The sequence below is a fragment of the Heloderma suspectum genome, chromosome 11 (genome assembly GCF_057233095.1).
Source record: "Heloderma suspectum isolate Gila_16-S chromosome 11, 16-S_ref, whole genome shotgun sequence".
Lineage (NCBI taxonomy): Eukaryota > Metazoa > Chordata > Lepidosauria > Squamata > Helodermatidae > Heloderma > Heloderma suspectum.
The window spans coordinates 42,500,724-42,514,791 of NC_139468.1; the positions used below are offsets into that span (position 1 = coordinate 42,500,724).

Sequence of the window (14,068 nt, forward strand, 5' to 3'; positions counted from 1 at the left end):
GGCACATCTCAGAGACAGAGGCAATTTAGCCTTATCTCCCCCACCCCTTCAAATACCTTAGGTGAAACAGCCATAAATTAACATGCAACAGGTGTTCTGCCAGCCAAATACAGACCCCACAAGCCACATGACTGATCCAGAGCCTACATCTCTTTGACCAGTTTCTCAAGCCTTCCCTTCCCCGTTGGTTCTATTTGCTCACTAGTGGTTTTCCAAAGTCTGGGGCTGGGGCAGGTCAGTGAAGAGCAGTGTTAGGATGCTGTAAACAAACTTGCGAAGGCGTGATGGCATCTGAGATGCATGCTTGGCATGCAGGGGCCAGACTGCCCCCTTTCCCCCTGGCAGGGATGCTTTGCCTTTAATGGCCAGCCACCAGGCTGAAATTCAGCCAGTGCACCCATTGCCGTCATGGTCCTGAACAGCTGATTTATAGCACGCCTAATGCCGCCTTGCTAACCAAGTTGCTGAAGCTGTCTCACATGCATGAGCAACATTATAAAGCAAGAAGCCAACAAGGGAGTAACACAATACCAGCAAAAGTGTCACCTCTAATTGTGGGCTTTTGTCACTGGACCCACTTTCTGACTTATTATTGGGGGCAGGGAGGCTCATCATCTCATCCGAAGCTGCAACTCTAGGGAAATGGCTACAGACATGGACGACACCACTGATTTGGTGAAGTGCTGCAAGGAGATGGTGTCCTTTCCTCAGTCTCAAATTACAGATGAATAGGTGAGGAGGCTTGAAATGGGGCAGTTTGCTGTCAGTGGAACAGAAGTGCCCTTCTTGCGTGTGGAGAGTGAAGTCTGACCTCCAGGTGGGAAGAAACATAAGCAATATAATGTCCTGCACCAAGTGAAACTGTGATACCACTTTAGGGAGAAAGGAGCAGTCCAGGTGTAAAACTACTGGGTGTACTAATTAGAATTGGATGATCGTGGCAGAGATAGCACGGTTCACTCGCTCTACGAGCCATGGCCACGAGGAAGGCAACTTTCATAGTCAGGAGCTGTAGATATGTCATAGGCATATGTCATAGTTCAGAAGGTTTTGTTGTCAATTGCTCCAGCACCGCCGATAGGCTCCACGTCAAGACTGGCAGGGTGACTGGTGGATTGAGATTAGAGAGTCCCTTGAGGAAACGCTCTACCTCTGGGAGTGACGTGTGAGTAGAGGGAGGGGCCTTTGATTTGTCTTGATACTGTCGTGATTGGCTGATACTGTTGTGCGGTAGACCTTGAGAAACTACATTGCTAGACCTCTAGCTTTGCAAGAGAGAAGGAATTAGGGGATGTGAGAAAGGTCGCAAGATTTCAGGTTCTGGCCTGTTGATGTGATAAAGGCCAACAAGGTCTTCCATTTTGCAGTGTATGAGGATCAAATGGAGGGCTTATGAGAAACAGTCATTACCTCCAATATCTGAGAATTAATGGGGATTCCCAACTTCCAGGCTGTGAGATGGAGGATCTCAAGGCTGGGGTGCCTGAGTTTATGGTGAGGAGATCTCGTCTCTGGGGAAGGCAGATGAATTTACAGTTGGATAGCAGAAGCAGTGTTGCAAACCACGGCTGTTGTGGCCACCATGGGGTTATCAGGATGCAGTGGACAGTGTCTTCCTCTATTTTGTTTATGACTTGAGTGATTAGAGGAAAGGGTGTGTGTGCCTCCAGCTGAGGAGAAAGGCATCACCCAGAGAGTCCAGATCATGACCTGCCTTGCTGCAGAAAGTGTTGCATGTAGAGTTTGGGCTTGTAGTGAAAAGTACTATGGTTGGCTTGCCCCACATTTTGAAGAGGTGCTATGTGACCATTGGGGAAAGGCCCCATTCATGAGGGGTAGTCCCTGATCTGCTGAGTGAGTCTGCCTATGTGTTTGATGTGCCTGCCAGGAGGATAACAAGAGGAGTGATGTGGCGAGCTACACACCAATCACAGAAGTCCAGGATGGACCATAAGAGCGGTACAGACTTTGTTCCCCATTGTTTGTTGACATAAAACACAACGATAGTGTTGTCTGTAGAGACCTGGTTTGAATGCCCAGTGATGATTGGCTGAAGGCCTTTGCAACTGCAAGGACCTCTAGATGGTTTATATGGAGAGTTTGTTCTTTGCATGACCAGTGGCCCCAAACCTTGAGGGAACCGCAGTGGGGCCCCCAGTCAGAGAAAGAAGCATCTGTGATGAAGTTAGTGAAAGGCGGGGGTGTTGGAAGCTGAGCCCCACAGAGAGATTTGCTGGGATGGTCTGCCAGGTTAAGGAGCATGGTTTCTCTAGAAATTCTAGAGAAACCATGACTGTAGTGGCCTCATCCGGAGGCGCGCCAATGGGGTGATGGCTATGATTGCAGCCATGAGTCCCAGAAGATGTTGTATGATCACCGCTTGGGATCGAGGGTGGATTCTGACAACTCTTGCAAGGCATCTCAACATGTCTATTCTGTCCATGGGGAAGTAGGTGTGGGCATGTGTAGTGCCCAGGAGTGCCGTTATGAATAGTCGTATTTGACAGGGGACAAGGCAGGACTTTTTTGCATTGACTTGCAACCCCACAGACTTGAGAACACCCAAGGCTATGGTGACATTAGTCTGGAGATGATGAAATGAAGAAGCAACGAAGAGCCAGTCGTCTATGTAACGGAAGATGACTATCCCCTGTAGACAAAGCTGTACTGCTACTAGTCTCATGCACTTCGTGAAAACATTTGGTACTGTAGCCAGCCCAAAAGGGAAGACTTCGAGTTGGAAGAGCTTGTTGCCTAGGACAAACCTGAGGAACACCGGGTGGATGAAAATAAGAAAGTAAGTGTCGTGTAGGTCTAGTGTGGCAAACCAGTCGCCATGATGGAGAGGGGGAAGGATGGAGGAGTATAGTCATCTTGAACTTCTTTGGATAGATATAACTCTTCAAGTCTTGGAGATCAAGGATAGGCCAAATACTGCCATCCTTTTTGAAAACTGTGAAGTATCTTGAGAAGAAACCAGTGAGGTTGGGAGTGATTTTCTCTATGGCCCCCTTTTCCAAAAGCATAGCGATTTCTTCTTGGAGTACTTGCGTGGGCGGGCTGGAGAGGAACATCCCTGTGGGGGAGGTTCTTTGAACTCCGTAGAATAACCCTGGGCTATAATGGAAAGTACCCAGGTGTCCATTGTAACGGCTTCTCATGTGGGGAGAATGGTCCGAGCCTGTCAGAAAGGGGCTGAGACGATAGTCGGGCTCACCCACCAGAATCAAAGACAACACTTAGCCTGGTCAGTCAGGCCTTGATGCTGCCAGTAAGGTCTGGGGCGCTTGGTGGAAGTCGAGGAGGACTGAGATCCCATTCCCATTTTTCAGGCAGATGTTTTCATTTTATGGATGTGGTCCAAGGTCTTGTTGTAGATGAGCTGAAAAGCCCTTTTCTGTCCAATGGAAGATTCTCCACTCTGGATCTCACCTCCTGGTTAAGTCCCACTCTTCTAAGCCAGGCATGACATTTTAGGAATATTGCAGCTGCCATGGCCTTGGAGCCACAGTCAGGCATATGGTGGGCTGTATTTATTTACTGGTTGACAAGCCTGTGAGCTTTGGCTTGAAAAATCATGGCCAAGTATTTTACATCCTCTGGGAGGTGGTCAAAGCAGGTCACTGCTTTTTCCCATAGGAATTGTTGGTAGGCTGCCATGCAGGTCTTGACGTTGGCTATGCAAAGTGCTAGAGTTGCTGTAGAATATATTCTACATCCCACTGAATCCAACTTTCTCCCCTCCAAGTCGACAGGTGCAGAGTGTGGCTTTTGTTTAGATTTGGGATGCTTCCATGATTATGGCATTCAGTGTGGGATGTTTGAAAATGAGGGGTAATCATCTTCCTGTACTCTATATAGAATCTCTATCTTCCCTGATGTAGGAGGCATGGTAGAGGGCTTAGTCCATTACTGTTTTATGACGAGTGGGAGCGTGGGGAGCATGGGAATAGTGACCGGAGGAGCCAGATGTGGCTGTACCCGCTGAAACATTAGGTCCATGACCAGGCTGGAAATGCTTTAATGTAAGTTCAATGTTTTTGCCATTTGTAGTATTTGCTCCACATAAGGCTGGGTGTCATCATCAGATGGTGAGAGGGGTTTTTGAGGATGTGGAAGGTACTGTGGATAAAGAGGATTACAAACCGAAGCAAATCGTCCTGCTTTGAGAAGCAATCATGGGGACATAGCTTGCTAATAGGTAACTGCTGAGTAACTTGTGGAGTTGCTGTTGGTGGTTGAGGTGGAGCGGGTTCAAGTGGCTGTGCCCAAGTATCAGAAGAGGTTTCCAGAAGTTTCAGAAGGATCAAATCCTGAGAGAAACTGGGTGGGGGTGGTGGGGCACCGTGCTAGGGATAGACTTGTCAGGCTAGGGTACAGTGGTTTTGGGTGGCACACGGGATTCAGGAGGCTTTGGTACTGTGTGAGATTTAATGGCCACTTCTGACTTGTTGCTGTAGGGGAAGCGAGAGTATCAATTGCTGAGATAGTAACAGTGTGTGTCCCTGTTTCTATAATTATGGTGCCACCTAGAAGAGTATGCCAGTGTGGTGGTGATCGGTTGTTGTAATAATAGGGGGTAACCTGGCATAGTAGTGGTGTCTCCAGTCATTCCATAGTATGTTATGATGGTGCTGAGGGTAACTGCCGGAGGAGGCAGAGAATGCCAGGGACAACTTCCGCTATCTTGGTGATCTCTCTCTGTGAGAATGAGATTGATGGGGAGAAGGCATCGGAGAGTGGCTTCTTGGGGTGGGTTGAAAAGGTTCCAGGGAGAACCACCCCACTGAATTGCCTTCTGAAACAGAGCTGATGCATTCTATGTCATCCAAGGAGTTATGGTCCTGTAGGGCCGTTTTTGCATAGTTTGCTTATCAGTGTCAGTGATTCGAGCTGAGGAAGCTGTGAAGTGGTGGTTCTGCTTAACAGCACAAATAACGATCGGCTCATTGTCGGATTTGATTCTGCCTGCTGTCTTTTTCTTTTTGTTCTTTGGTCCTGGCCCCCAAGGATTTGCAGGGCACTTGTTTCAGGACTTGGTCGATTTGACCTTTTTGGTCTTGACTGTCGGTCTCAGGCCCAATTTGCTGTGTCAAGGCTGACTGTTGCTCTGTAGACATGGCCAAGGCCAAGGCCAGAGAGAGGGCTGATACACTTGACACGAGGAAGGAATGCTCTACAGCCCCTTCCATCATGGGGGGTGCTGTAGTGTGCTGAGATATAGTTGGTGTGGGCTTTTTGCAGATGGAGGACAATGCCGTGTGAAGAGACCAGTTTTGCACTGCCAAATCCATTGCTTTGAGGGCCTGCTCCCACCAGAGGGCATGGAGGCAAGCCATGCTATTCCTCCCGGCCTGTTTAGTGGAAGCCTGGCAGTGGGTGCAAGAATCCATTCATTATGCCTCTCCAACGCAGAGGAGGCAATTGGAGTGTCCGTTGGTGAACAGTATTTTCCTGCCACAGCGGGTGCACTTTTTAAAGAGGGCCCTGGAGGCCATGCCCCCTTAAAGAAAGGGGGCAGAAAGGGGAAGAAAGAAAGGATGAAGACTCAGAGAAGACAGGAGAGAAAGGAAAAGAGGAGGAAGAAATAGAACTCGGTCCAGTGTCCCAGGAGGGGATGTAGACAAATTTTCACAGGAAGCTGTAAGGCATGAGAACGTTCCAAATGCTACCAGTCACTGTGACAGAAAAAAATGAACTGAGAGGCAGGCGAGAACTGCTCCCAGACGTGTGTGGAGGGGGGTGGACAGGACCCCCACCTAAACTCTGTTCAGCTCTAGAATGTTCTGAATGACTGTTCTGCACAGGCACATAACTCATATGTGTGAGCCACAGAGACCACAAAGAAGTAAAGGGCCGGGGTAAAAGGGTGCCTGCCACCTGCAAGGTCTTTTCACACATCAGCTGAAGGGCACACGGGCTGCAGCGTTGCCAGGAATGCCTGCATGGGTGGCACACACGGATTACTGCTTTGGAGAATTGCCTAGTTATTAAAGGGGAACTGGTAGCAATGTTAAGTACCAAATGCACATCATTTCCCCTGGATGGGTGAGAGGATTTATGGTGTCACAGTAGCACGAAAACCTAAGCAAACAGAGCTGTGAAGGAGCATCCCTAACAATGAGTATCAAGCTGCAAAATTAATGGCCTTAGGTGTCCTGGAAATGGACAAAATGGAACTGTAGAGATGAGAGGCACTTTTCACAGGGCCTTTGCCCTTCCGCATCTCAAGGTAGGCTGTGCTGCAGTATAAACTCAACTCAAAACATAGCACCATCGGGACCAGAGGGATAAAGTAAAATTTGGTTCTGATGAGGCTGGTACCCAGATCTGTCTGTCGCCTTAAGTGAACACCTGGGTTCCTGGTTAGGCAGAGAGGAGAAGCAGAGAAAGCAGCAAGACAGTCTTTTTGTTAGCAAAGCCAGAGATTAATTTCAGATGGTGTACTATATTTAAAAAGTCATTTGAAGCCAAATTGTGTAGTAGTATCAACTCCAACCCTCAGAGGGTTAAGTCCTTCTTCAGGTGGTAGAAAATTACCTTCCTCTGGTGCTAGATTTCTCCTTCTGAACAGCTAAATACAATATTCTCCAAGGCACATAAAAAAACCAAGATAGCCACATAAGTCCACGAAGGGGAAAAAAATCCAAAATCCACAGTTGGGTAATGCCTTTATTATGACCAACCAAAATGACACAAAGGAGTGTGCAAGCTTTCAAGTTCTTCATTCAAACAATCCCTGCATACAGAAAGTGAGAGATTAGAGAAATAGGGTTCTCTATCCCCATCCTCTCCTCTTGAAGTCTAAAGTGGTGCAGTCCAAACACAGATTTAAACCCCATCCATAAGAACAAAGCCATAGTCTAGGACAGGAAGGAGTATTCCCAAGGGCCATAAGAGAGACTGGATTTCCCCCTTTGAGACTGGAGACAGAGTTCAGACTTCAGAGGAAGAGATCCAATCTCATATCCCCTGCCCCAGTTCCCATGGATCTTTTAACAGCCATTCCTGCTCCAACATCAGAGGAGGAGGATGGGGGTGTGTGGTGTAGGTGGAGTGGGGCAGGCTCTGGATGTGAAGGATCCAGAGCCCTCCCAGTCTCTCATCATGCCCCCAACACAAGGAACGGTTTCCCAGGGCTGGTGTAATAATCTCCCTCCTTTTGCTTGGAAGGGAAATGGTGAAAGGCGGCAGGAGAGTGCTGAACACTGCTCCTCCCTCACTTCCATCTGGGCCTGCTGGCAAGCCCAGGAGGGCTTAGGAAATGTTGGAGTGCTCCAACCCTGGAACACTCCAACACAACAATAGGATTGCCCCACTCAGATCCATTTTCCTTTGGTTAAACCATAGCACTGATCTTTCAACACATGACCTTCCTTGGCCAACACATCCTCATCTGCTCAGAATGCTGTCGTGGAAAACCCTTGATATAAAATTATCCACGTGTGAATTGTTTTCACATGTGCTCTCCCACATTGGAGGCATTCAAGATGAAGCTGGACAGCCACTTGTCAGGGATGCTCTGACATGGATTCTTGCACTGAGCAGGGGGTTGGACTCAATGGTCTTATAGGCCCCTTCCAACCCTACTATTCTATGATTCTATGATTTTAAAGGTATGCAAAATTTGCTCCTGTTCTTCCATGATGCCATTCAAAATTGACAAAAATGCTTAGAGGAAAACCAGTTGGGTTGGGGGACCCCTCTATAAGCTGAAAATATGTTCCGGTGTTGCCACCCTTGGGTTGAGCAATTTGCCAAAACTATGTCCAAAGGGGAAGGACGGTGAGTTCCAGGAGCGGGGCGAGGGGTAGGTAGGAGTCATCTGCTAATTCAGGAAGCAAAATATAGTCTAACCAGGAATGTGCTTGTCCACTGGTAACTCCAATCTCTTCCCCATTCACTTAGGTGCACTTGGGGCTTCCCAGCCATCTCTCGGGGAGATGAAACATTTATCCAGGATACTTGGCAGATGAAGAGCTCCTGGGCACCAGAACCACTGGTAAGTCTAGACCTGCAGGGCCATGAGAGGGCTCAGTCCACCAACGCAGGCTCCCAGTTCAGAAGCAAAAGCCTTTGCCACATAGTCATCCTGGGAAACATTATAGAATTGCCCTACTCATAGAAAGGCATTCTCCTGGGGGAAGGGAAGGAAAGAGGGGGAATGGAGAGCAGAGCTGCAGACGTCCCCACTCATCACTTCCCGCCCACCGCCGTGTCCTCCCTCCAACCAGTGCAGTGCAGTGCAGTAACATTTCTCAGTCATGTTCCAGTGTGATGAGCATGTCACAGAATTTTCGGAACTGGCATCAACATATATCTGTTGATGATTCAAGCATTCTGGACTAAACTTTCCCAAGGCCAGGCTCAAGGAAGCCCAGTTTACTTAGCCTTGCCTTCAGCAGTGTGTCATCTTCCTTCCAGCTCCCAGTCCTTTGCCAGCCTGACCCCTTCCTCATCCTCCTGCAGCACCAAACACCCACCCCCAAGGACTGGCCAGTTGCCTGTTGCTTTACCTTTTGCAGACAGTCTCAGGAGGAGGCCTGTATTTCTCTTCTGCTTTTATCTTGCTCGAGATATTACATTTTCTGCTTTGACCTTCTCCGGCTTTGATCTTTATCTTTCTTTGAAGCCCTGTGTTTTTAGAAACATATTGACTTTTTAAATTCCTCATCCTGCCAGAGACCAAGTTGAAAGCAAGTCAGTGCCTTCTCCATAATCAGGAGGAGGTTATAAATAATCCAAGCACAGCCAGGCTCACTGATCCAGCAAGGGTGGCAGTAACTTAAGAGACTTGCTTTTGCAGTGTCCATGATGTACTGGCAAGCACTAGAACAGAAACAACTTCATGGAAGTTGCTTGCAAAACATTCAGTTTGTATACTTCTAGTTCAAACTTTGTAACCTGCATAATTAAGAATGCTGCAGGACTCGGAGTTGACTTTTTAGGAAAATGGTGCAAATACTGAGTTTGACAAGCTACTAATACAATACAACCATATTGATGTAAGGTTTATCAGCAGGAAGACAAGTTCCCAGGAATCATAAAATCCAATTTTAAAAACTCAAAACTTTGAAATCTGGGGTTTTAGAGTCCAATTTTGAAAATGTGGTCAAATGTTCAATGTATACAACATGTCATTTCAGCTGCAGGAGGTGTGTTGGATACACACACACACACACACACACACACACGTACACTTCACCATCCTTGGGCTCTAATCAAGAATCCACTTTTTGTTTGGAAACGTATTTATTTCTGATGAGCCAGTGGTGGAGATAGTTATTTTATTTCAGTTTCTAGCCTACTTCATTTTTAGGGTAGAAGACATATTCTTAATTCTCTCTGAAGAATTCTCAGATTAATTCTCTTGACCACTCTAAAAGCCCCAAAGAACACAGAACATTGAATTATTTCTTCAGTACAAGGAGCTAAAAAGGCCAGCCACTGTCCTAGGTCAGACTTGGACTTCTACTTTTTATCCCAAGTGCCACTGCAAAGTATTTGTCCGTCCTTTTGCTGCTCCTCTGGAAACAAGCTGTCAGTCAGTATTTTGGCCTGGGCTGAAGCAGGGGCCCTCATCCACTTCTTTAAAAGTTGTTTTAAGGGGGGTGGATTCGCCTGGATGTCCTCCCCCTACCCCCATCTGAAAGCTGTCCATTAAAGATTTGAAAAACAAAATTCTTTTTTTAACCAGTAAGAAGCAGAAAAGAATACTGGGACGTTTTTGTGTGGAAATGTTAACACAACAGGGTTGTGGGAAAGATTTTATTTTTCCTAACATTTACTTTCTTTTGAGGAAAATTAACAGATTAATTCTCTCCCCTCTCAGAATGCTTTTCAAACTTTTGATGTCAAAATGGGCATAAACTGGCCAGCCTATTTTCCCCTAATAAGGTGCAAATTGCTCTTCCCCAACATCACTGTTTTGCATTCCTTCCAGGGCACACGACTGGCGCTCTCAAAACTGAAGCGGCCGCCCAGAGATGTGTTGTGTGGCTTTTGTGGTCCCTATGGTTTTCTGCGGCCTCACAGCTGCTTCAGACTTCAGGAAGGAGCAAGAGCCACAGACAAAAAGCTGGGGGCTCGCTGGGGGTAGCTCCGCATCTGAGTGTCTCACAGGTTCCATCTCTCACAGAGAGGCCAGAGTCAGGGCTTACAATGCAGGCATCTATTCATAGAATCATAGAATCATAGAATAGTAGGGCTGGAAGGGGCCTACAAGGCCATCGAGTCCAACCCCCTGCTCAATGCAGGAACTGGATTCACTGGGCCGAGAGGCAGCAACAGGCCCGGTGGCCGCCTGCGCCCCCCAGGCTGGCTCCCCATTTTCCTGCATGGTCCCAGGGACCCCGGGTTTGGTGGTGCCGGACTTCTCCAGTCCAGGAGTGCCTCTCCCCACCCTGGTTGGGGCTTCTGCCGCCACCTCTGGCTCCTCCCCTGAGCCCGGCATGTGGCTGCCTCTGTGCCCCTCAGATCCCATTCCCAGGTGGGGCCCCATTTCTCTCCTTTCCTAGCTCTCCCTAAACCACGCTGCTTTTTCCTTCCCCACCTTTCTCTTCCATCTCCCCTAACCACCTGCAACCTTCTCCCCTATATCCTGGGACCACAGAATCGCCCCTTTCCCCATCCGCTTTCCTCTTGGTTCGCCCTTTGGTGTCCTCGTTGCCCCCACTAGCCTGGCCCCACCAAGGCTTCTTGCCCTCTGCCCGCAGTTCCCTTTGCTCTGGCTCACGCTCGTCCACACCTTGGCCACCCTCGGCTGCCTATTGTTCAGAGACTGCCATTAATCCAAAATATAGCAGAGCTAAGGCTTCTAACCAGGACCAGCCAACAGGACCCTTTCTTGCTGATTTTAGAACCGCTTCTCAGGCTGCTGGTCCATTTCCAAGCTTATTCAAAGTGCTGATGCTTACCTTGAAAGGCCTATATGGCACCAGGCACAGGTAGCTGAAGAATCACCACCTAGTGAGTACCAAGTGAGTACCACCAAGTGGTACGTGAAGCTGCCCATATACTGGCTGAGGCAGGGGCCTCCAACCTTTTTTACGTTGGTGGGTGCATTGGGAATGTTTAGTGTTTTGTAGGCACTCTCACAAAACGGCTACCATAGAAGAACTTGCCCATTCACAAAATGACTGCCATGGTGGGTGAGACACCCAGAAGGCAAATTGGTAAAAGAAAAGTAATATGACCAAGAACCAAAGTACAAGGCAGAGGTGGGGTCTGGGATCCACAACACAAAACCACACTTTTGGACCCGGTTTTCTACATCAACACCCATTTTACAGAAGGCAAACCGTGACTCAGAGACAAGTAAACTCACCAAGAGTCAAAACAGACATGCCTTTAAAACTGTGTCTAGCAGCTATATCTTTTTTTAATTTTTACTCTAGAGTAGGCTCAGGGACCCCAATTCAGATCAGGACTCTAGCATGGGAGGGGGCCGCCTTTCCGAGCTGGACTGGGCTCCTTGCAGCTACAGTAAAAATGAAAAAAAGATGTAGCTCCTAGACACAGATTTAAAGTCATGTCTGTTCACTCACGAAACTGAGTACAAGGCAGAGTGGGGACTGAGCTCCAAAAGCCAAATCACCTATTTGCTCCCACAACGCACAACGAAATGTCCATTTCACAGACCACAAACTGATGCTCAGAGAGAGACAAACTCTCCCCCCCCCCACCCCCAGGCATCACACACACCATGCCAAAACAAAGCCAGTTAACACACACACACGGGTAAAATACACAGCACAGCCCTTACGTCTCCCCCTCCCCCAGACACCCCCCTCCCCGTTTGCCATAGACATTCTTGGAAATAAAGTATGGCGCTGGATGCCAGCACTTCACTTTGCAGCTCCCAGGGAGAAAACAATGCAAAGATCTTTTTAAATGACAATCAGAGGAGGGGCAGGGGGCCTGACAGGTGGAAAGGGGTTCACAGCAGGCACAATAGTGCCCACGGGCACCATGTTCGAGAGCCCGAACTGAGGTCTCTACTGGGGAGCGTCCTCCAGGTACCCCTGCCAGCTGACATGAGATGGGCAGCTTCCAGGGAGAGGGCCTCCTCTCCCAGCTGTGGTGCCCCACCTCTAGAATGCTTTCCTTAGAGAGGCTCACCTGGTGCCAACTCTGATGTCTTTTTGGCACAAGACAAGGGCGCTCTAGTTTCCCCAGGCCTTTCTGAATCTTGGTTGAAATGGTTCTCATCTGTGACTGTAACTTCATGCTTCTGCTTTTACTGCCCTATTTTATGGTGGCTGTTAACTGATTTTATATTGCAATGGGTTTTGATTTGCTAGCTGACCTAGGTGTGGTATAACTGAAGAGCATTTCAAAGTAAAGTAAAATACATTCTTCCGAATCAAGTGGTACCATTTTCCTGGACTGCACCATTTCAGGCTGTGAGAGTGCTGCATGCTTCATTTCAACAGAGGACCTCCCTGAACTTTTAGAAAGAGCATGTCAAGGTAAAGTCAGGGTGGATCTTTATCTCTGAATTGTTAATGGGATTTTTTTTTAATGGTTTGTTCATACAGGCAACTCCTACGCACTTGTATCCCACAGAGGTGCAGTCCAGGAAAATCCGTACCACATGGTTCTGACTGTGGGCAGGGGAGTCTTATTTCCTGTGCATTTCTCTCCTACAGAAGATGCTTCAGAGTGATGCAGGACCTAGCCAAAAAAAAGCAGCCCTCACTATCCCAGGGTCATGCAAGTCAGCCATAGTGCTGCCTTCCCCAACCTGGCACCCCCCAGATGTTTTGACTACAACTCCCATCAGCCCCAGCCAGCATGGCCAAGAATGCTGGGACCTGCAGTCCAGAACATCTGGAGGGCACTAGGCTGGGAAAGGCTGCCATAGTGCTTCTAGGACTGAAGGGCGGGGGGAACTAGCCACACATGGAATTGCTCCCAGGGTCAAGACGGATAAAGTTCATATGCAGCAGGTTGTGAAAGGTTTTGAACCAGCGAAAACTGACCCCTGGCCCCACTGGTGCGCTCAGACCTGGGTCAAAAAGACACATAAGTGAGTCAGAGATTGTGCCAAGTTAGCAACGATACATGCTCCTTTCCACCGTTTCCCATCCCAGGAATTCAACAAAGTGCTTCTCCTCCCTGGGAGAACAAAGTGCTTCTCCTCCCTGGGAGGGACAGGCACCTCACCCAGACCCCCGCCACAAGCGCCCTTTGAGCACCGTCATGGCGAAGTGCTGGCAACCTTCAACTGGAAGTTTGTTAGATGGCGTGTGCAACACAGAGACATTTCCCCTGCCATTGCTACAATGGCAACGCACAATCGTTCATTATAACTCAATTATAGTAATTAAAACTGGTGGGATACAGCAGCGGAACAGATGAAGGGAGGGGGGAGGCCAACAAAATTTTACACTCCATGTCATCAGCTAGAGATAACCGCAGCTGATGGCATTCTCCAAGCTGCCTCCTGCCATCTGTTCGAGGAGCTGCGGCGGAGGGAGAGGCGGCAGCCTGGTGCTGCTGCTGTTGCAAGTCAGCACATGGTGGGTAAAAGGGGGGCATTAAAGGGCACGTGGAGCTTCTCTGCATGGTAATTCTCTCATGATAGGCAACCAGCCAAATATCCAAGCAGGCAGGGGAGAAGGCTGGGTTTCTGCTGCATTACATCCCAGTCTTCATGTATTCATTCCATTTCTATACTGGCCAAGCTCCCTCGATGAGGGCGCCATTGGAATTGCTCTTGGCTCATCTCTCCAGAACCCGAATGGACCAAGAGAGCCCTCATTTTAGATTTGGATGTAATGCAGCAGAAACTCAGCCATCTCCCCTGCCTGCATAGAGTGGGACTGTTGTTTCTCTTTTTTTCAAAATAAGTTTCTAGCCCATAGGGCTGGAGAATAAAACTGAAAAGCTGAGCAAAGCTGGGGGACATCTTTGGGAGTGAACAGGCAGAGGTCCTAGCAGGAAGGCAGCAGCAGCACGGAGGGCCGAGGGGCCCCTGAGCTGCTGCCCTTGGCTAGCAGAAGGCAGCCAAGCTAAGCAGGTAGATTCGCAGAGTGCCGGAATCCCTCTGATGACAGCTTCCTGA

At 48.5% G+C, this 14,068-nt stretch overlaps 1 protein-coding gene across 3 annotated transcripts in view; it reads right to left on the minus strand.

Annotated features, from left to right (window-relative positions):
- The window catches only part of TLE3 (TLE family member 3, transcriptional corepressor), a 100,352-nt gene that overhangs the window by 27,972 nt on the left and 58,312 nt on the right, over nt 1–14,068 (minus strand). The window contains exon 20 of one of the 3 annotated variants that reach the window (XR_014785433.1): nt 8,517–8,634. The exons of 1 other annotated variant lie outside the window; for it this stretch is intronic. Coding sequence is in view for 1 of the 2 variants with exons in the window: in XM_084817604.1 (XP_084673730.1) it covers nt 8,617–8,634 (18 nt within the window). In the remaining variant the exon portion in view is untranslated. Of the gene's footprint in view, nt 1–4,329; nt 8,635–14,068 lie in introns of those variants that run through there. One more of the 3 variants, XM_084817604.1, reaches the window with a different exon arrangement.